Source organism: Lepus europaeus, chromosome 6, assembly GCF_033115175.1.
Source record: "Lepus europaeus isolate LE1 chromosome 6, mLepTim1.pri, whole genome shotgun sequence".
Taxonomy (NCBI): Eukaryota; Metazoa; Chordata; class Mammalia; order Lagomorpha; family Leporidae; genus Lepus; species Lepus europaeus.
The window spans coordinates 107208042-107230798 of NC_084832.1; the positions used below are offsets into that span (position 1 = coordinate 107208042).

Below are 22757 nucleotides of genomic sequence, written 5' to 3' on the forward strand. Positions count from 1 at the left end.
CACCGGGTGCTAGTCCCGGTTACCCCTCTTCCAGGCCAGCTCTCTGCTGTGGCCAGGGAGTGCAGTGGAGGATGGCCCAAGTGGTTGGGTCCTGCACCCCATGGGAGACCAGAATAAGCACCTGGCTCCTGCCTTCGGATCAGCGCGGTGCGCCGGCCGCGGCACGCCGGCTGCGGCGGCCATTGGAGGGTGAACCAATGGCAAAAGGAAGACCTTTCTCTCTATCTCTCTCTCTAACTATCCACTGTGCCTGTCAAAAAAAATAAATAATTAGTAGCATCTGCTTAATATAATTCTAAGCACTTACTACCTTTGGTTTATTAGGTATTGTCCTTATAATCCATTTAGTTTTCTGTGGATCTACTAATACTCATTTTAAGAATTGAGTGATAGTGGAGGCTTAAATGATGGAGGCCTAAATAGTGATAATTAAATATGTAGGTATTAGAATTCCCTTTTGTGCTGTGAGGGTTGGAAACATTGTGGTACAGCTGGTTAACCTGCTACTTGGACTCCTGCATCCTATATCAGAGTGCTGGTTTGTATCTTGGGTACTTTACTTCTGATCCAGTCCCCTACTAATGTGCCTGAGAAGCAGCAGACAATGGCTCAAGCATTTGCATTCCTGCTACCTGTCTGTGAGATCTGGATGGAGTTGGCTTCTCATTTCAGCCTCACCCAGCCCTAGCTGTTGCGACCATGTGGGGAGTGAACCAGCAGAAGGAAGATTCATTCTCTATCTCTATCTCTGTCTGCCTTTCAAATAATTTTTGAAAAGCTGCCACTCGGCATGTCTGCATCTCATATTGGAGTGCCTAGGATCGAGTCCCACCTATGCTTCTGATTCAGCTTTCTACTGATGCAAACTCTGGAAGATAGCAGATGATAACTCAAGTGTTTTGGTCCCTGCCATGCATGGGAGAGACCTGGGTAGAGTCCCTGGTTCCAGCTTGGCACAGCCCTTGGTGTTGTAGGCATTTGAGGAGTTACCCAGTAGTTGAAAGATACTTTTCTCTAATTCATTCAGTCATTCTGCTTTTCAAATAAATAACCCTAAAAAAAATTATGATGAAACATACGTAAGAGTTATCGTTTAGGATAAAAGGAATCCCATTTTTATATATTCCCTGGTTTAAGGTGGAAAAGACTAAGTGGTTAAGGAAGCTTAGAATTCTTAAATCATTTTATGAAATTACTAAGCTGCATGAGTAGCAAGTAGTAATTTTTATTTATTTTTTAAGATTTTTTTTTATTTGAAAGGCAGAGTTACAGAGAGGCAGATGCAGAAAGAGAGAGAGGTCTTCCATCTGTTGGTTCACTTCCCAAGTGGCCACACAACAGCTGGAGCTGGGTCCATCCCAAGCCAGAAGCCAGGGGCTTCTTCCAGGTCTCCCACTCGGGTGCAGGGACCCAAAGACTTGGGCCATCTTCTACTGCTTTCCCAGGCCATAGCAGACAGCTGGATTGGAAGTGAAGCAGCCGGGACTCAAATCTGCGCCCATATGGGATGCCGGCACTGAGGCAGCAGCTTTACCCGCTATGCCACAGCGCCAGCCGCAGTAATTATTTTTAAAACAGAAATGCTAATACAGACTTGAAAATTTTGATTTGTGATATTGGATACACCTACCTTGTTTGTTGAATTTTTTTTTTTTTTTAAGTTTTTTTATTTTTTTGAATGGCAAAGTTACAGAAAGAAGGAGAGACAGAAAGGTCTTCTATCCACTGGTTCATTCCCCAAGTGGCTGCAGCGGCCAAGGCTGGGCCAAGCAGAAGCCAGGAGCTTCATCCAGGTCTCCCACGTGGGTGTAGGGGCCCAAGCACTTGGGTTGTCCTAGACTGCTTTCTCAGGCACATTAGCATGGAGCTGCATTGAAGTGGAACATCTGAGACTCAAACCGATGTGCATATGGAATGCCAGTAACCCACTAAGCCATAACACTGACCGCTTGTTTGTTGAATTTCTGGTGCTTGTTTAATGGTTACTATGGCTTCTCTGGCTATTTATTGTATGATTAAGTCTAGTTATTCATTTTGTTAATGTTCATTGAACCCTTAGAGCATGTGATCCATTTTCACTTTCTGTATTTTATTTGATCTTCAAAAGAATACTGATTGTGGGAATTACTATATTGGTCTTTCAAGTGTTGAGCAGTTATCTTTAATAGAGTTCATTGTTTGCTTAAGATGCAAATAACAAATACCAGTGTCTCTTTTCATTCTCCTCTTAATAGTTATGTTATTGTATTACAGAAGTTAACAGATCATGTATTGACCGAGTATTTAAAGGTCTAATTTTTTTTAAAGGTTCCCTGTATAGTGGGTTTTATTTTCACCTTGGTATTTCCCCCTTCCAGAATCCACCAAATCCGCCTGTGTCACCAGGAAAGTCTACAAATGATGTCAACAGCAATAATAATATGCCCTACAGGTGAGAATTATGAATAGTACATCTGATTATTAAATATCAGAACAAGGGTCTTTATTTTGTAGAAAAATCTTAGAATATATTTCTGTAGAAATAAATGTTTGTATACTGGATTGAGTATGTTTACTTTTTCTGCTTTGTTGTTTTTATCTTGATACTACTTTTGTTCACGTTAATACTCATTTTGTTAATTTGTTATAAGGTTTTCTTCATCCATTATTTATTCTTTTACTACTTGTCATAAATGGTATTCTCTTAAGTAGTTGAGAAATGCTTTATTGAAGGATAAGAAAGACTAATTGTGTGTGTGTTTGTGTGTAAAGACGTATATTTGTTCTTTTGGTTAAGTATTGATAATGTTAGAATGTAAGAGCAAGACTCTTCCCTAATAGCCTAACCCAAGCACTTAAAATTTTTGTCTGTGTGCTAACTATGCACACAGTACATTGGTTTGTGGTTTTAAGAGTCACTACATTTTCTGTACATCAATTAGTGTCCTGATGAATGCTATATATGTTGACTTATTGTGTCTGTATTTCAAAGGAATGCAAGCACAGTAAGACAGATGCTGGAATCCAAAAGAAATGCAAGTGAGAGTACACCACCATCTTTTCAAACTCCTGTGAATACAGGTAACATTTCCTAACACTGAAATACATTTTGTTAGGTGGTGAAGGTTTTCATTACCTTACGTGCATTTTGAGGTTGAAATGACTAAAGAATGGGGCACATTAGTCTTTAAGTACAACATTTTTAAAATTCAGAATCACAGAGAAGTATGTGACATTCACATATCTCTAGTATGGTAGTACATTCAAATTTTCTGGTCTTTTGATCCCTTCGTAATCTTAACAAATTATTAAGAAGAACATGGCTTATGTGGGGTTATTATACCAGTTGACATTTACTATTAGTTGAAATTTAATAGACATTAAAACAAACTTTTGGAGTGTTTATTCATTTAAAAATAGTAAACCCAAAATTTGTAATGCTGAGAAAATTTTAATGAAAAATCGCCATTTTTCTTTTTTTAACTTTTATTTAATGAATATAAATTTCAAAAGTACAGCTTATGGATTACAATGGCTCCCCCCCCCCCCAAACTTCCCTTCCACCCGCAACCCTCCCCTTTCCCGCTCCCTCTCCCTTTCCATTCACATCAAGATTCATTTTCAATTCTCTTTATATACAGAAGATCAGTTTAGTATTTATTAAGTAAAGATTTCAACAGTTTGCCCTCACATAGCAACACAAAGTGAAAAATACTGTTGGAGTACTAGTTATAGCATTAAATCACAGTGTACAGCACATTAAGGGCAGAGATCCTACATGATGTTTTTTAAAAATTGATTAATTTCCTATGCAATTTCCAAATTAAAACCAAGGTTTTTTTTCATTTCCAATTATCTTTATATATGGAAGATCGATTCAGTATATACTAAGTAAGGATTTCATCAGTTTGCACCCACACAGAAACACAAAGTGTAAAAATACTATTTCAGTACTAGTTATAGCATTACTTCACATTGGACAACACATTAAGGACCGATCCCACATGAGACGAAAGTATACAGTGACTCCTGTTGTTGATTTAACAATTTGACACTCTTGTTTATGGCATCAGTAATCTCCCTAGGCTCTAGTCATGAGTTGCGGAGGCTATGGAAGCCTTTAGGGTTTGCTGACTTCGATCTTATTCCGACTGGGTCATACTCAAAGTGGAAGTTCTCTCCTCCCTTCAGAGAAAGGTACTTCCTTCTTTGATGTCCCTGTTCTTTCCACTGAGATCTCACTCTCAGAGATCTTTCTTTTTTTTTTTTTTCCAGAGTGTCTTGGCTTTCCATGCCTAAAATACTCTCATGGGCTCTTGAGCCAGATCCGAATGCCTTAAGGGCTGATTCTGAGGCCAGAGTGCTAAATCACCATTTTTCAATAAAAAATACTGATATGAAGAGTATCATTGTTATATATTCACATATCTTTAATGTTTGGTTTGGTATATTAAAACAGCTGAAGATAACTGGATTCTCAGCTCTGTACTTGCTTTCAGTCTGTTCTGGTGTATTGGTTTGGTTGAAGTGTATGAAAGAAATCCAGTCTCCTGTAAAGTGAAGCCACTCAGGAAGTTCATGGAAAATGCATGTTATGAAAAATGTATATATGGATCTCAAATTTTTTTAACCATGCTAAACTTACCTTTTAATTCAGTTACTCCATGGGCTTTTTAAAGTAGCTGTATATATAGATATAAAAGGTCTAGCCCATTTAGCTAATTATAGATATTCTTTGGTACAGGCAAGTACTAGTTTCTTTAAGGTTTGTGCAGAGTGGTCCCATCACACTGTAATGGAACTGAAAAGTTGCTGACAACTCTGGAAATGGAATAGTTGTTGTAATATCATAGTAGAAAATACTACTCACATGTTTGGTGTTGCTGGCATAAGCACACCTTGCTGCCAGTCATATTACCGTATATCACAAATGATTATTCACAGCACATAATACTTGATGAGAATAAGTGAACTATGTTACTGATTTATGATTGTGTTATACTTTTAGAGTCTAAACATAAAAAAGAAAGTTTGCTGTAAAATAGTATGCCATGTTATGCCAGTGGCAGCCTCATACATCTCATGTTTACTTAGTTTCTTGATTGCCTCAAGAGGCCAGTCAAATGATTGGTCTTTACCTTGTAGGTTTGTTTAATTACATTCTTTGATGTTCAGACAACAGTGACATCTGTTTCCCCATCATTAAACAGTGTATGACTTTTTAGGAGAAAACATAGTATACAGAGGGTTCTAAACCATGTATATTTCATGCATCCGCTGGGTTCTTTGCGCGGTCCCCCACAGATGAGGCGGGGAGACTGTTGTGCTAAGTAAGGCATTAGAAGTTTTACTCACCATTGCTTTTGTTCCATCAGTGCAAGTGAACACACAGTGAATATGTCAGATATTTTATTCTCATTATTATTATCATGAAAATAGTTTTGGCATTGCAGAGTCCCTGAATGGTTTCAGGAAACCCCTGGACTACTAATTGCTGCTTTTAGTGTAGCTGATTTTGGGAAGATCTTAAAATCAATAAAAAATAACCTTAATCCTATTTTAAACCCGTTTCAAGGAGAATAAACACAAGTAGTTGCATCAGAATTACTGTAAAACTCTAGTGGCCACGATTTTTATCTTTTCTGCACTTTGGTATATACGGTCTTCTTTATTTATCTTCCATCCTTGTTCAGTGCTGTTTTCTGTGTTGTACATTGTCAGAAGAGAGAGCTTTCCTTCATTAGTTGAGGGAATTCAATAAAACTTGGTCCACAAATACAGGTTTCTCATGATCCAAATTAAAAAATATAATGACAGAGTTTACCTATTATCTGTTGGCAGGCCTGACTCTTTCTGGGTTTACTATTTGCATTTATGTATTGCTGGTGTTTACAGCATTCATAGTATTTTTTACAGTTTTTTAAATGTACATTTTTACTTAGCTATTTTTCAAAGTTGTTTCTCTAGTTACTTTGAAATGGTAAATTTCAGACTTTTGATGTTGAGATATAAATCATAAATTATGTACTGTTTTCATGATATACCCAATATATATTCAGAATACTTCTAAGAATTTCCAGAATCTAAACTTAGAAAAAATTTAATTATGAAAAAGTATACCTAACACAATATGTTGTATTTGTATGTATTATATTGTCTTAGCTGATAAATTAAGGTAGCTCTTTAAATATAGACTATTTTCTTTTGTAGTATCTTCAACCAACCTTGTCACTCCACCAACAATTGTCAATAGTCAACCTAAACTGCAGATTCCAGCAACTTCAGGTTCTCTGACACCAGCTTCAGTTCTTCCTGCACCCAACACAGCTACAGTTGTTGCTTCTACTCAGGTGCCTAGTGGAAATCCCCAGCCTACAATCTCGTTACAATCTTTGCCAGTGATTTTGCATGTTCCTGTTGCGGTGTCCTCCCAGCCTCAGCTCCTGCAGAGCCATCCAGGGACTTTGGTGACCAATCAACCATCTGGCAATGTTGAATTTATTTCTGTGCAGAGCCCACCTGCCGTTAGTGGTCTTACCAAAAATTCAGTATCCTTGCCATCCTTGCCAAATCCCGCAAAACCAAACAACACTCCGTCTGTACCCAGTCCTAGTATTCAAAGGAACTCTCCTGCCAGTGCTGCACCATTAGGAACAACGCTTGCTGTGCAGGCTGTGCCAACAGCACACTCTATTGTACAAGCCACAAGGACTTCATTGCCCACTGTAGGACCATCAGGACTTTATAGTTCATCAAGTAATCGAGGTCCTATACAGATGAAAATTCCAATCTCAGCTTTTAATACTTCATCTCCTGCAGAACAGAGTGGCACTACCACCTCAAGAGTTGGTAAGTCACTGTGTAGAAATACAAGTATGTTAATGATATTTAGATGACTGAACTTTTTGGATGTGGCTAGGATTATTGGAAGAACAGAGTAAAAATAGAATTTCCTTTAGATTTTTTAGTAATTTTCTAGCTAAGTAAGAAAAATAGTTGTTAAAATGGGATTTGAGAATGTTTGAGAAGCCACCATTTATATATATTCTTTCAGTAATTTTCCTAGTTTTGTTGAATTTTCAATTTACGCTTTAGACCCAGCATAATGAATTATTTTAATGATTCATGTGCCAGAATATATATAATACAAAGTATATAAATGACATAAGGTATGTTTGTAAGAGAACAATAAAAGCCACCTAACTTCCCTGCTCATTTGGAAAAATTCTTTTTGTACTTATAACTTCTAATTATAGAAGTTTCAAGCTAGGGTCTTTCCTCTGTTATTTACTATAAAATGTTTGATACCTTTTTGTTTTTTCTGGGCCCTTTATGTATATACACACACACAGAAATTGATATGTGTGTGTATGTGTTTTTTTGTTTGTTTGTTTTTTGAGAGACATAAAACCAGAGAACTCCCATGAGCTGATTCATTGCCAAATGCCTATAGTTGGCCCCAAAGACAGGATCTGGGAACTAAATTCAATTCTTCCATGTGAGTGGCAGGGAGCAAATTACCTGAACTATCACCTGCTGCCTCCCAGGGTCTATATCTGGGGAAAGGTGGGATTGGGAGCCAAAGCCAGGAATCAAACCCAGGCATTGCCATGTGAGATATGTACATTCTAACTGCTAAACCAAATGTCCACCTTTCTTATGACATATTATATGGTTTTGTTTGGATTTTACTGAGAAGTATTACAAAAAGAGAAACTGAGTATATGTGTATTTAAACTTTGAGAACTCCATGTCCTTCTTGTCCCTAGAAAGCCTACATTTTGTATGCATTTGAGCTTGGTTATTCATTTTTTACTTTAGTACATTTATCCCCACTACTTTTGCACAGATAACCAAGAATGATTGACATATATATTGTGAAATTGTTACACCATTTTACTTATTGATGTAGAAAGTGACCTTAAAGTATGAGACATAGTGCATGACTACTTACATCAGTTAGAAACATAAGCCCTGCTTGTCATGAAACCATTAGTAATATATTTACCCACTAAGTGGTTTTTCTTATACAGAATAGTGATGTTTCACAGAATTATGTGTCAGGTCAAACTTTTTTTTTTTTTTTTTTTTTAGAAGTTTTTTTTTTTTTTATTTTTTTTTTTTTTTTATTTTTGACAGGCAGAGTGGACAGTGAGAGAGAGAGAGACAGAGAGAAAGGTCTTCCTTTGCCGTTGGTTCACCCTTTAATGGCCGCCGCGGTAGCATGCTGCGGCCGGCGCACCGCGCTGTTCCGATGGCAGGAGCCAGGTGCTTATCCTGGTCTCCCATGGGGTGCAGGGCCCAAACACTTGGGCCATCCTCCACTGCACTCCCTGGCCACAGCAGAGAGCTGGCCTGGAAGAGGGGCAACCGGGACAGGATCGGTGCCCCGACCGGGACTAGAACCCGGTGTGCCGGCGCCGCAAGGCGGAGGATTAGCCTGTTGAGCCACGGCGCCGGCCGCAAACTTTTTTTTTTTAAACATCCTGTTTTTAAGAGATCTATTTTTGTGACATACTTTTATTTATTTTTTTAAGATTTATTTATTTACTTGAAAGAGTTACACAGAGAAAGAAGGAGAGGCAGAGAGAGGTCTTCTATCCGCTGATTCATTCCCTGGATGGCCTCAATGGCCGGAACTGTGCCAATCCAAAGCCAGGAGCTTTTTTCCAGGTCTCCCACGCGAGTGTAGAGTCCCAAGGAATTGGGCCATCATCTACTGCTTTCCCAGGCCATAGCGGAGAGATGGATTGGAAGTGGAGCAGCCAGGACTCGAACCGGCACCCATATTGGATGCCAGCACTGCAGGCGGCAGCTTTACCCACTATGCCACAGCACCGGCCCCAGGTCAAAATTAATACTGGACTAAAGCTGAATATTACCCTCATACAGTTAACATCTGGCGTAGGAGAGTAAACTGACATTCTATGTGAAAATGGAATCATGAAGACCGACATTATGGCATACCAGGTAAAACCACTGCCTCTGATGCTAGCATCCCAAAGGGTGCCAGTTGGAAGCCTCACTGCTTCATTTCTAATCCAGCTTCCTGAAAATGCACCTGAGAAAGCAGCAGAACACACAGCCCAAGTGCTTGTGCCCCTGCACCCATGTACGTGGGAGATCTAGAAGAACCTCCCCACTCCTGTTTGGCCTGGCCCATTCCTGGCTGTTGTGGCCATGTGGGGAGTGACTCAGCAGTTGCAAGACACTGTGTGTGTGTGTGTGTAACGCCTTCAGATAAATTAGTAAAAAGTGAAAAATGTAATTATGGGGCTGGTGTTGTGGCAGGGTGAGTTAGGCTGCCACCTCTGACGCCAGCATCCCATATGGACACTAGTTCAAGACCTGGCTGCTTACTTCCAACCAGCTCCCTGGTAATGCACCTGGAAAAGCAGCGGAAAATGGCCCAAGTGTTTGGGCCCCTGCCACTCATGTAGAGACCCAGATGAAGTTCCTGGCTCCTGGCTTTGGCCCAGCCATTGTAGCCATTTGGGGAGCGAACCAACAGATGGAAGACCCTTCTCTTTGTCTCTTCTCTCTCTGTGTGACTCTATCTTTCAAGTAAATAAAATGAATCTTAAAATGCAGTACTTATATATATATATATATATATACACATAAGTACTTTATATATATATTTTATATATGAGTACTTAATAGTACTTACATTAAATGTTTACATAGTTCAGAGACAATGTTTCTTAGCATTATATGCTTCCAGGTTATTAGACACTCTTTCGTGATGCAACACTAATGCCTACTTTTAACTGAGGTTAGTAGACAAGATTTTTGGAGGATACTTCATTTCGATCTAATTTCTTTTTCTTTTAATTCTAAAAGTAACTTTCACAATGTAATGATTTATGACAGACATCATTTTATGTGACTTGCGGTATTGTTTCATTTCATGGTTATCTCATGAGATCTACTCCTAAATATAAAACTTTACAGATATATTAAGATCTTTATTTTATGTCTCTTGAATGCTTACCTTCATTTGAAAATGAATTGTTAGGTATTAACAGTAAGTGTGAATGACAAGTTTTGTATGTTGTTTTCATAATGTTATTTAGATTGAAGTCCTATAAAAATATACGTTCTTTGATTATGCATAATTTAAGGAGAACCATAAATGGCATTAATGTAGGCATTTGTTCAGTCAGCCCAAAACCTGAGCTGAAACCAAACCAGAAGATTTGGGTGAAGATGAAAATTGAGGTGCCGGTGCTGTGGCGCAGTAGTTTAATCCTCTAGCTGTGGTGCCAGCATCTCATATGGGCGCCGGTTCTAGTCCCGGCTGCTCCTCTTACAATCCAGCTCTCTGCTGTGGCCTGGGAAAGCAGTAGAAGATGGCCCAAGTGCTTGGGCCCCTGCACCAGCCTGGGAGACCAGGAAGAAGCACCTGGCTCCTAGCTTCGGATGGGCGCAGCTCTGGCTGTTGTAGCCATCTGGGGGAGTGAACCAATGGAAGGAAGACCTTTCTCTCTGTCTCTCCCTCTCACTGTCTGTACCTGTCAAATAAATAAAAAAAGAAAAGTAAATTGAAGCCAAACTTAAATACATCTCTACTTACGTAATAAATTAAATTATATAATTTAAAACTTCATGAAGGGGCTGGCGCTGTGGTGTAGCTGCTAAAGCCAATGCCTGCAGTGCTGGCATTCCATATGGGTGCTGGTTTGAGTCCCAGCTGCTCCACTTCTGATCCAGCTTTCTGCTATGGCCTGGGAAAGCAGTAGAAGGTGCCACAAGTTCTTGGGCCCCTGCACCCATGTTGTAGACCCAGAGGAAGCTCCAGGCTCCTGGCTTTGGATTGGTGCAACTCTGGCCATTGTGGCCACCTGAGGAGTGAACCAGCAGATGGAAGACAGCTCTCTTTCTCTCTTCCTCTGCCACTCTGTAACTCTGCCTTTCAAATAAATAAATCTTTTAAAAAATTTTTATAAATAAAAAACTGAATCTTATATAGATATTAGTCACTTGAAAATGTATGCTAGATGACTGCATGTCATTTGTATGTACTTTTTTGATAGTGATAATTCAGGATAACTTTATAGATTTCAAGTCAGTATTTTCTGTTTATAATAAAGTAAATATCCTCCTAGAGCTGCTTAGAAGCTTAGAGCTCAAATTAATACCTAATTTCATTCATTCATATCTGTCTTGTTCTGAAATCTTGCTGATAACAGAAATATACCTCTATAAAGCTATCTTATTGCATGTAAAGCAAAATTTTTAATTTGTAGAAGTTTATAAAATGACTTTTTTTTAACTTCTCAGAAAACCAGACAAACAAAACAATAGAAGCTTCTGTTAATAAGAAGGCAGCTGATAGCACATCACAGGTAAGATTTTTCCTTCTACTTCAAAGTAAGATTTTAAGTACAACCCACAAGAGAATAGATTTCCATCAATATCCCTTGATACAGTGAAAATTATTATAAGTCTGTTTCTTACAACTGTCCATTTTTTTACTTCTTTGTAATGTTTGACGACAGCTCAGTTTCTTTGCTTTAGCAGTTCTCTTAGATACTAGTTTCTTGTATTAATTGCTTTGATTATTTGCTTAAAGGTGCAGACATTTGCCTTTATACACTGCAGTGTTTCATATGCCTCAAGAAAACACTTATAATTTCTTCCAGGCCCATCTTTTTGAGAGGTCTTACTGGCTTGCTCTGACCTTGTACCTGCCATCTGCTCCTCCCACCATCACCATTTCACCTCCCTCAGTGTTATTTGGAAATATCTTGGGGAAGCAAGTCTTTGTCTTTCTGATAGCTTATTAGCACTTTGCCAGTTTTGGTACTTTTTCATGTTAAAATCTTAATTACCCAATAATGTAGTTACTACTACTTTCCTCTGTTAAGTCTTCTTCCTAGTTCTTCTGTACCACTTTTTGGTTTAATTGATTCACAGCAAACTAATTAGGCGGTTGATAGTTATATTCTCTTCCCTTCCAAACAGTGTAAGAAAACTCATATTATTCCTAGAAAAAACAGTCTTGAGTATGTCAGGCTAAGGTAAGTGATAGGAATTTGTAAAACAAGGGAATAATGATCTTAGTAATCATAGTTATGACTTTTTTCCTTTAAAAATGAAAGATTTTTGACCCAAGCTAGATACCCTGATTTGATGGTTTGTATTGTAGACCAAAAAAAAGATAATCAGAGTTTTTATTTCTTAAAAACTTAAGCTGTTTGTGTGTGTAATATTAAAAGTCAGAATTGTATACAACTATATAAAATACTTACTCTAGAAGACAGGTGATACAGAAATGTTTTCATATTCCATGACTTCTAAATGACACTTATTAGGAAATCTGCCTGTACTTTATAAAGGAAACCTCATAAAACTAAAGAAAGAATTTATAAACATCTTTAAGTAAATTTTTTTTAGTTGGTTTGATAATCTGTGTAATATTTTCAAGACAGGAAACTGGACATTCTAATGGCTAGCTCCCTATTCTACAAATTGTGGTTCTTCAAAAGGTGTACTGTCTAATATGCTAACTACTGGCCGCACTGAGATGTTAAATTACAAATTCAGTTTGTCAGCTGCAGTCACTGTGTTTTCAAGGGTCAGGAGCTGTCTATTGCTAGTGACTCCAGTACAGGACAACATAAATATAAATATTTGCAGTGCATTGTCTAAAGTTCTTTGCTGAAATATATTGTATGTAATATCATAAACCTTTAAGTGAAATTAAAACTGCTATAGTCTTTAAGTTCAAGATGAATAAATAAGATAATGCAAAGCACAATTATACCTAATTTCTTACTATAGTCTAGAAAGTTGTAAGTATTTACATTTCACAGATTTTTAAGATCAAAAATATTTTACTTGACAGTCTATACAAGAGAAATATTTGAAGAAACAATTTGTATCAGTCCAAGAAATGTTTGAAAATCCAAAAGATATGTGAAACTGGAATTAATTTTATCAGCTAGCAAAGAGATTGTAGAACCAAATGTTAAGTTCACAATAGGTACCTCAGTGGACCAGTAGTGCAGGGAACCTTTTTTTCCTGCCACAGGCCACTTGGATATTTACAACGTTACTCACAGGCCACATGTAATTATCAACATAAAAATTGCCTGTTATAGATTTATCGACTTAACAAATTCCACCTGTGATTGCCTTGACAGGGCCAGGCCAAATGACTTTACAAACCAGTAGCTTCCTGATTGCTGGATTAGGTGATGTAAAACATACACAGGCACTTGATTGAATAACCTAGTTAAAGCAATGCTGTGTCATAAATAGCAAAATTGTAGCTTTAAATAAATGCCTAAGGATGTGAATAATATATATAACAGAAGAGTTTCATTATATCTTAAGAAACCATTACGGAAGTATATGGTGGTACTTCAAAAAGGAAAAAATGGAATTAAAAGGTTTATTTTGGTACGTGAATTTTTTCATGCCTAATAGAGGTCTCCAAAAAAGTACAGAGTTCATGGAAACTGCATATGAAAATAACAATGCAGAGTTTCAGGTGTTTTTTTTGTTGTTGTTTTTTGTTTTTTTGGGTTTTTTTTGCACCAGAGTAAATTTATAATTCCACTTTTCCCACAAACTTTGAAGTCCCTCATAATATGCTTGCAGACAGAAGAAAATTTAAAAATACGGTTTTTGTCATTGTTCATTAATGTAACACTGTTGGTTTTTTGAATATTAAGTGATTTTTGTTGGCTTTTTACCCTCCATACTAATTAGTACCAGGAAGAAACTAGATGAGACAGGTAACAGATTTTCTGAAGTGCCAATTTTTAAGTACACTTGGCTGATTTCTTTTTTTCTATGCCAAGTCTACTTAGATGAATTTCTTAAAACTATTACAGATGAAAAGGAGCGTGGATGGGTATAGTGTGGAAATAGTTATTGTTCAGCCATTGGTAATCAATCAAATAAGTTATCCCTATTACCCTTAGAGGTTTTCATTCCAGGACTCTCAGTTTGTACCAAAATGTTATGCTCAAATCACTTGCATAAAATGGTGAAGTATTTGCATTATAACCTACTCACATCCTCTACCACACTTTTCATTCTAGATTACTTAGAATACTTAATACGGTGTAAATATTATGTAAGTACTTGTAATGTTTAGAAATAATGACAAGAAAAAATCTTGTTCATGTTTATTACAGGGGCAGTTTGTTGTGGTTTTTTTTTTTTTTTTTTTTTTTAACAGGCAGAGTGGACAGTGAGAGAGAGAGATAGAAAGGTCTTCCTTTTTGCCGTTGGTTCACCCTCCAATGGCTGCCGCGGTAGGCGCGCTGCGGCCGGCGCACCACGCTGATCCGATGGCAGGAGCCAGGTGCTTCTCCTGGTCTCCCATGGGGTGCAGGGCCCAAGCACTTGGGCCATCCTCCACTGCACTCCCTGGCCACAGCAGAGAGCTGGCCTGGAAGAGGGGCAACCAGGACAGGATCAGTGCCCTGACCGGGACTAGAACCTGGTGTGCCGGCGCTGGCTAGGGGACTGATTCTTTATGTCATTTTCTTCCTTAAGTGAAGATTTTTCTAATGTTCCCCAACAATTATTAATATATTTTATTCTGAATTATATGTCATTTATACATGATTTTATGTATCTTATATAGTGAAAATAAATTTTTTCAAATTACCAGTATATGTCACAAAACAGTATAGAATTCATTTTTATGTTGCCATTTGCAATAATACTGTTATTTTTAGGAAATCAAGATCATTGTCCAGGCATAGTAGCAGGTTATACTCATGGTTCTGGTTTATCCGAGAAAAAGTGTAGAGCAAAATCAACAGGAAAAAGACTTGCATTGAGGGCTAGCGCCTGAGACATTGGTATGCCATATTGGCACTGGTTTAGGTCCTGGCTGCTGCACTTTCGATCCAGCTCCCTGCTAATGTGCCTGGGAAAGCAGCAAAGGATGGCCCAGGTCCTTTGGCTACTCCTCCCATGTGGAAGACCCAGATGAAACTCAGGGTTTGACCCAGCCCTGGCCATTGCTGCCATTTTGAGGAGTAAACCAGCAGATTAAAGACCTCCATCTTCCCCTTTTTCTCTAACTCTGCCTTTCAAATAAATTAAATCTTAAAAAAAAAAAAAAAGAAAAGATTGGCAGTCAGGAACAGGCTTCCGAATGCTCATTTGTCTGGGCTCCTATAGGGTTTGCTTTCTCCTTGGCTTATTACCTTAGTAATTTAGTAAAGACCTGTAAAAAAGTCTTTGCCCAGGGAAATGTGATGCATTGTAGAATCTGAGGCTTTATTGAGGGCTAGTCACATAGCCATACTTTGCTATGTAACCGACACTAGTGGCATTGGAAACTCTCAAGATCCCAATAGTGAAGACCCAAGTATACATCATCAATCATATTTATGCAGAGCAGTTCTAATGAGCAAGTATGGCACAATCCACTCACTACCCAACATATACATAAAAACATTATTAATAATTAATATGACTTCCAGCTGCCACTTTCCTGATAACGGCTCCATTTTGATTTAAGTTCTCTTAAGGAGCCGTGAAAGGAGCGAGCTCCTAGGTCTTCTATGTTAAATTGACCTCGGCTGGTGTGCTCTACTCTTGCCTTTCAAGTAAGTTCTTATTTGTTGAATTTCAAAAACTATAGAGAAACTATCTCTTAAGAATTTCTTGGTGTTTAGTTAGTGAGATGACGTTTTTAGAATTTCATGATGTCAGCTAACTTTTTGTTTTGTTTTTAAAAACTTTTATTTAATAAATATAAATTTCCAAAGTACAGCTTTTGGATTACAGTGACTTTCCCCCCCCCATAACTTTCCTCCCACCTGCAGCCCTCCCATCTCCCTCTCCCATTCCATTCACATCAAGATTCATTTTCAGTTATCTTTATATACAGAAGATCAATTTAGTATATATAAGTAAAGATTTCAACAGTTTGCACCCACACAGAAACACAAAGTGTAAAGTACTGTTTGAGTACTAGTTATAGCATTGATTCACATTGCACAACACATTAAGGACAGGGATCCTACATGGGGAGTAAGTGCATAGTGACTCCTGTTGTTGATTTAACAATTGACACTCTTGTTTATGGCGTCAGTAATCACCCGAGGCTCTTGTCATGAGTTGCCAAGGCTATGGGAGCCTTTTGAGTTTGCCAACTCCAATCTTATTCCGACTGGGTCATAGTCAAAGTGGAAGTTCTCTCCCCCCTTCAGAGAAAGTTACCTCCTTCCTTGATGGCCTGTTCTTTCTGCTGGGATCTCACTCACAGAGATCTTTCATTTAGGGTTGTTGCTTGTTTGTTTGTTTGTTTTTGCCAGAGTGTCTTGGCTTTCCATGCCTGAAATACTCTCATGGGCTTTTTAGCCAGATCCAAATGCCGTAAGGGCTGATTCTGAGGCCAGAGTGCTGTTTAGGACATCTGCCATTCTATGAGTCTGCTGTGTATACCAATTCCCATGTTGGATCTTTCTCTCCTTTTTAATTCTATCAGTTAGTATTCACAGACACTGGTCTTGTTTATGTGATCCCTTTGACTCTTAATCCTATCATTATGATCAGTTGTGAACTGAAACTGATCACTTGGACTAGTGAGATGGCATTGATACATGCCACCTTGATGGGATTGAATTGGAATCTTGTTAACTCTACCGTTTGGGGCAAGTCTGCTTGAGCATGTCCCAAATTGTGTATTTCCTCCCTCTCTTATTCCCACTCTTATATTTAACAGTGATCACTTTTCAGTTAAATTTAAACATCTAAGAATAACTGTGTGTTAATTACAGAGTTCAACCAATGGTCTTAAGTAGAACAAAAAAAAATGCTAAAAGGGATAAAAGTATTAAGTTGTTCCCCCACAGTCAGGACAAGGACTGATCAAGTCATTGTTTTGCATAGTGTCCATTTCACTTCAGCAGATTTCCTTTTTGGTGCTACTTTGCCAAACTCTTCGATGAGTTCCAATAGTCTCTTAGTAGAGTTCTTTGGGTCCCCTAAATAAAGAATCATATCATCTGCAAAGAGGGATAGTTTGACTTCTTCCTTCCTAATTTGTATCCCTTTAATTTCTTTTTCTTGCCTAAATGCTCTGGCTAAAACTTACAGAACTGTACTGAATAACAGTGGTGAGAGTGGGAATCCCTGTCTGGTACCAGATCTCATTGGAAATGCTTCCAGCTTTTCCCCATTCAATAGGATGCTGGCCGTGGGTTTTTCATAAATCACTTTGATTGTATTGAGGAATGTTCCTTCTGTACCCAATTTGCTTAGAGTTTTCATCATGAAAGGGTGTTGTATTTTATCAAATGCTTTCTCTGCATCTATTGAGATAATCATATGGTTTTTCTTCTGCAGTTTGTTAATATAGTGTATCACATTGGTTGATTTGCGAACGTTGAACCATCCCTGCATACCAGGGATAAATCCCACTTGGTCTGGGTGGATGATCTTTCTGATGTGTTGCTGCATTCTATTGGCCAGAATTTTATTTAGGGCTTAGGGATTAAGGTGATGCTGGCTTCATAGAAAGAATTTGGGAGGATTCCCTGTTTTGCGATGGTTCTGAATTGTTTGAGAAGAATTGGAGATAATTCTTTAAATGTCTGGTAGAATTCAGCAGTGAATCCATCCGGTCCTGGGCTTTTCTTTTTTGGGAGGGACTTTATTACTGACTCAGTTTCTGTCTCAGTTATGGGTCTGTTTAGGTTTTCTATGTCTTCATGGTTCAATTTAGGTAGGTTGCATGTGTCCAAGAATCTGTCCATTTCTGATAGATTTCCTTATTTGCTGGCATACAACTCTTTGTAGTAATTTCTGATGACTCTTTTTATTTCTGTGGTGTCTGTTATTACATTCCCTTTTTCATCTCTGATTTTATTGATTTGGGTCTTTTCTTTTTTTAGTTAGTTGGGCCAGTGGTGTGTCGATTTTGTTTATTTTTTCAAAAACCAGCTCTTCATTTCGCTGATCTTTTGTAATGTTTTTTTGGATTCAGTTCTGTTGATTTTTTTCTCTAATTTTAATTATTTCTCTTTTCCTATTAATTTTGGGTCTGGTTTGCTGCAGTTTTTCTAGATCTTCTAGTTAGAGGATTGCTGGCACAAGGTCACAACAGAGAGGAGGGTGTGGGTTTTTATCCTTTTTAAAGTTATTTGAGAGGCAGAGAGAGAGAGAGAGAGACAGACACAAATACACAAAAAGGAGCTAGTATCCACTGGTTCACTCCCCTAGTGGCTAAAACCGCTTGGAATGGGCAAGGCTAGGAGTTGAGAGCTAAATCCATGTCTCCTACATGAGTGGCAGGGACCCATCTACTTGAGCTATCACCTGCTGCTTCACGGGGTGCACTTCAGCAGGAAACTCTGGAGTAAAAGAGTGGAGATGGGACTTGAACCTAGCTACTCTGATAATGGGATACAGGCAGTTAAGTAGCATCTTAACCGCTAGACCAAATGCCTGCCACTAGCTATTTTTTAGTGAAATAAATTTTCACTGTTAAAAAACAATTTAATATGACTAATTTTATAATTTCAAATCAAAGGCTTTGGTAATATATGTAAATACAGATAAAAACATGACGTCTCGATAAATTTTCTCAATGTTTTGTCAGGAAAAATTATAAAGGTACATATATGTATATGAGAATACTTCAAAAAGCTTGTAGAAAATGGAATTAAAAGATAAGTTGAATTTGGTATTTCAGAAAAATTTGAAATACCTGCACAGTATTTTTCACAATAAACATCTTTTGTAAATATTTTGAAGGCCCCTTGTATACATGAATTTTAAAAGTTTCTGTACTAGGCTGGTACTGTGGCACAGTAGGCTAAGCCTTTGCCTGTGGTGTTGGCATCCCATATGGGCGCCGTTCGTGTCCCGGCTGTTCCTCTTCTGATCCAGCTCTCTGCTATGCCCTGGGAAAACAGTGGAGGATGGCCGCATGTGCTTGGGCCCCTGCACCCCCGTGGGAGACCCAGAAGAAGATCCTGGCTCCTGGCTTCAGATCAGGTCAGCTTCAGCTGTTGTGACCATCTGGGGAGTGAACTAGTAGTTGGAAGACCTTTCTCTCTGTCTCTCCCTCTCTCTCTAACTCTGTCCCTCAAATAAATAAATCTTAAAAAAAAGTTTTGCCAAAGTATAAATTTTAATTCCACTTTTCCTTTAGGTACCTTTTTTTTTTTTTTTTTTTGGTGGTTAAGTTGGTCAATCTCAGAGGCATAGAAATAATAAGTTTTATAGTAAGACAGCCTAGCTCCTGTTATTTAATAGAGGGTGCTCTTTGGAAGGTTATTTAACTCTTTAGATTTTTCACTATAAAAGGACTGAATGCTGCTGCTTACCTCATAGGATTGTAGTAAACATTAAATGTGTAAAGCTTTTAGCACAAAATCTGATAGGAATAGTGTAACCATCATAGGTATCTTATAAATGCTGTTACTTACTGAAATAATTACCAATTTTATTTCTTAAAATCTATACTGGAACTCTAGGTTGTGATAATGAATTGTATGTCAGGCTCTGGTCAATAAAAATGAAGGCACAGTACTTCAGATAATTGATTATAGATTTTATCCTATGTAGTCATTTAATACAAGTTTTCCTAACTGAAGTGCTTTAGTTGCATTCCGTGTGTTTTTACATGTTTCATTTCCATATCACTCAGTCCCTTACCATTTCTTTTTGGATCCTGGGTTGTTAGTATGTTGTTTAATTTCTTAATATTTGCAAATACCTTTTTTATTACTGATTTCTCACTTACTGCTGTTGTGTATAGAAAATATTCTCAGTGTGGCTTCATTATTTTTAAGTTTTCTTCATTTTTTAGGCTTTTTTGTAAGGAACATGGTTTTCCATAATATATAACCTTGTTATATAATCTTGATATACTGTCTCTTTTATCCTTATAAAGTTTCCATCTTTGCCTCTTGTCTGATATTAAAATAGTCATAGCAGCATTTTTATGCCTGTTCTTTACATGTTGTCCCTGTTTTTCAGCCTTTTACTGCTGTTTTTATCTGTTTTTAATGTAAACTTCTAGGGGAAAAATAGTTATTTCTTAATTTCTTGGTGTATTATGCCATCTGACAATCTATTTTTTTAATTAATTAATTTTTTTTGATAGGCAGACAGTGAGAGAGAGAGAGACAGAGAGAAAGGTCTTCCTTTCCATTGGTTCACCCCCCAAGTGGCTGCTACGGCCGGCGCATTGTGGCCAGCACTGCGCCGATCTGAAGCCAGGAGCCAGGTGCTTCCTCCTAGTCTCCCGTGCGGCTGCAGGGCCCAAGGACCTGGGCCATCCTCCACTGCACTCCCGGGCCACAGCAGAGAGCCGGACTGGAAGAGGAGCAACCAGGACTAGAACCCAGGGTGCCGGCGCTGCAGGCAGAGGATTAGCCTAGTGAACCGCAGCGCCGGCCACAATCTATATTTTGATAGGCTGCTTTGTTTATTTACAAATGTAAAACAAAAAGACAAACACAAAACAAAACAAAAAAACCAAATGTATCAGTACCTTAAAATCATACCAGTATACTTAGTTTTAAAATTGAATTATTTAGGTAATTATAGGAATCTTGAAATTTTATGTTTACATCTACCCCCTTATTCTTGGTTTCCTTGCATGCTACATTCCTGTTTGCATATATATTGTGGTCTTATTTTCACACGTTTCATATACGTGTTGTAAATCTGTGAATACACTGTGTTTATATTTTGCCTTATAGCATTTCAAAGACATTAGGAACTGTAAAGATATGTAGTATTTAATATTTATCCTCATGATTGGGTTTTCTGGTTAACTTCTTGTCTTTGTAGAAATCTGAGTTATTTCCTTTGAAACTGAAGAATTTCCTTAAAGCTCTTTTTAGTATATTATACAGAACTGTTAGCAATTAATTTTCTTAGTTTTTTTATTTTTTTTTATAAATGCACTTTTGTGTCTCTTGCTACTTTTTCTCATGGAGAGCTTCATTGAATATAGAGTTCATAGTTTAAAGGAAGTTTTCACCCCTGGCAATGGGCAAAGAGACACCTCGTTCGTGGTGCTGCTCTTATATCAGTCAGGGGCAGAGCAGATGCGCAGTCCTTTGTTCATCCTAGCTTGATGCCTGTATTGGTGGCCAGAGCTGTTTCATGCCTACGGCACAAACCCTAATAGTAGAAGTGATTATTCTGATGGGAACTGGGCACAGATAGTGTAACCAAGAAGTGATAGTAAGCCTCTTAAGACTGAACCGGTCGTGTGGCTTGTGTTTGGGGGCAAGGGTGTAGTTGGCCATGTGTGTGTGTCATGTGGCTCTTTAAACTGGCTATGAAGCAGCTAAATAAATGGACCACAGTTTTCAGAAGCTGAAGGTTCAGTTGCATGTATCATGGTTGTTGGGAAGACCGAATCCATGGAAAAGCGAGATGGGACCTGCCATGGTTGTAGCTAACAGTTGCACACCCACCTTTCTCTGGTTCAGGTACAAAAGGTAGTCATGGCATTAGATTACATGGGTGCGTCCTGTCACGCCTGCATCGGGGGCACCAGTGTGCGTGCTGAGGTGCAGAAACTGCAAATGGAAGCTCCCCACATCATCATGGGCACCCCTGGCCGTGTGTTCGACATGCTTAACTGGAGATACCTGTCTCCCAAGTACATCAAGATGTTTGTACTGGACGAAGCTGATGAAATGTTAAGCCGTGGATTCAAGGACCAGATCTATGACATCTTCCAGAAGCTCAACAGCAACACCAGGTGGTTTTGTTGTCAGCTACGATGCCATCCGATGTGCTTGAGGTGACCAAGAAGCTCATGAGGGACCCCATCCGGATTCTTGTCAAGAAGGAGGAGCTGACCCTGGAGGGTATCCACCAGTTCTACATCAACGTGGAACGCGAGGAGTGGAAGCTGGACACACTGTGCGACTTGTACGAAACCCTGACCATAACCCAGGCTGTCATCTTCATCAACACTCGAAGAAAGGTCGATTGGCTCACTGAGAAGATGCACGCCCGGGACTTCACCGTCTCTGCCATGCATGGAGATATGGACCAAAAGGAGCGAGATGTGATCATGAGGGAGTTCCGCTCTGGCTCTAGCCGAGTACTGATTACCACTGACCTGCTAGCCAGAGGTATTGATGTACAACAAGTTTCTTTAGTCATCAACTATGACCTTCCCACCAACAGGGAAAACTATATTCACAGAATTGGCCGTGGTGGACGCTTTGGTCGTAAGGGTGTGGCTATTAACATGGTGACAGAAGAAGGTAAGCGGACTCTCCGAGACATCGAGACCTTCTACAACACCTCCATTGAGGAGATGCCCCTCAATGTTGCTGACCTCATCTGAGAGGAGCTGTCCTGCCACCTAGCCCCAGCTGGGGTTCAGTCCTCAGGGGCCGAGGAGCAGCAAGAGGGGGGAGGGGAGGGAGCCAAGGGATGGACATCTTGTCATTTTTTTTCTTTGAATAAATGTCACTTTTTGAGGCAAAAAAAAAAATATAAAGGAAGTTTTGCTGAACTGGTTCTTTTTTTAAGATTTAGTAACTTATTTGAAAGAGAGCGAGCGAGGAGGCAGGCATAGAGATCGTCTGCCCACTGATTGACTCCCCAAAATGACCACAGTGGCTAGAGCAGGGCCAGGCCAAAGCCAGGAGCCAGGAACTTCATCTGGATCTCTTCACACGGATGCAGGGGCTCAAGGACTTGGGCCATTTTCCACTGCTTTCCAAGACATATTAGCAGGGAGCTGGATCAGAAGTGAAGCAGCCAGGACTTGAACTGGCACCTCTATGGGATGCCAGTAGTGCAGGCCAGAAGCG

The 22757-nt window shown here is 38.8% G+C and overlaps 2 protein-coding genes and 1 non-coding gene across 9 annotated transcripts in view; all 3 read left to right on the forward strand.

Moving 5' to 3' along the window:
* The window catches only part of ATF7IP (activating transcription factor 7 interacting protein), a 140066-nt gene that overhangs the window by 96430 nt on the left and 20879 nt on the right, over positions 1-22757 (forward strand). For all 7 annotated transcript variants that reach the window (XM_062194861.1, XM_062194862.1, XM_062194858.1 and 4 more), the window contains exons 7-10: positions 2358-2431; positions 2972-3060; positions 6190-6828; positions 11263-11327. In XM_062194861.1, coding sequence (XP_062050845.1) covers positions 2358-2431; positions 2972-3060; positions 6190-6828; positions 11263-11327 — 867 coding nt within the window. The remainder of the gene's footprint in view (positions 1-2357; positions 2432-2971; positions 3061-6189; positions 6829-11262; positions 11328-22757) is intronic.
* On the forward strand, positions 13800-22372 carry LOC133762569 (eukaryotic initiation factor 4A-I-like). The gene is given in 3 exon segments (XM_062195552.1): positions 13800-13877; positions 21387-21681; positions 21684-22372. Coding segments are annotated over 3 exon segments (975 nt in total). The 3' UTR covers positions 22286-22372.
* Positions 20954-21098, forward strand: LOC133762665 (small nucleolar RNA SNORA48). The gene has a single exon (XR_009866333.1). It is a non-coding gene; the product is annotated as a small nucleolar RNA SNORA48 (small nucleolar RNA).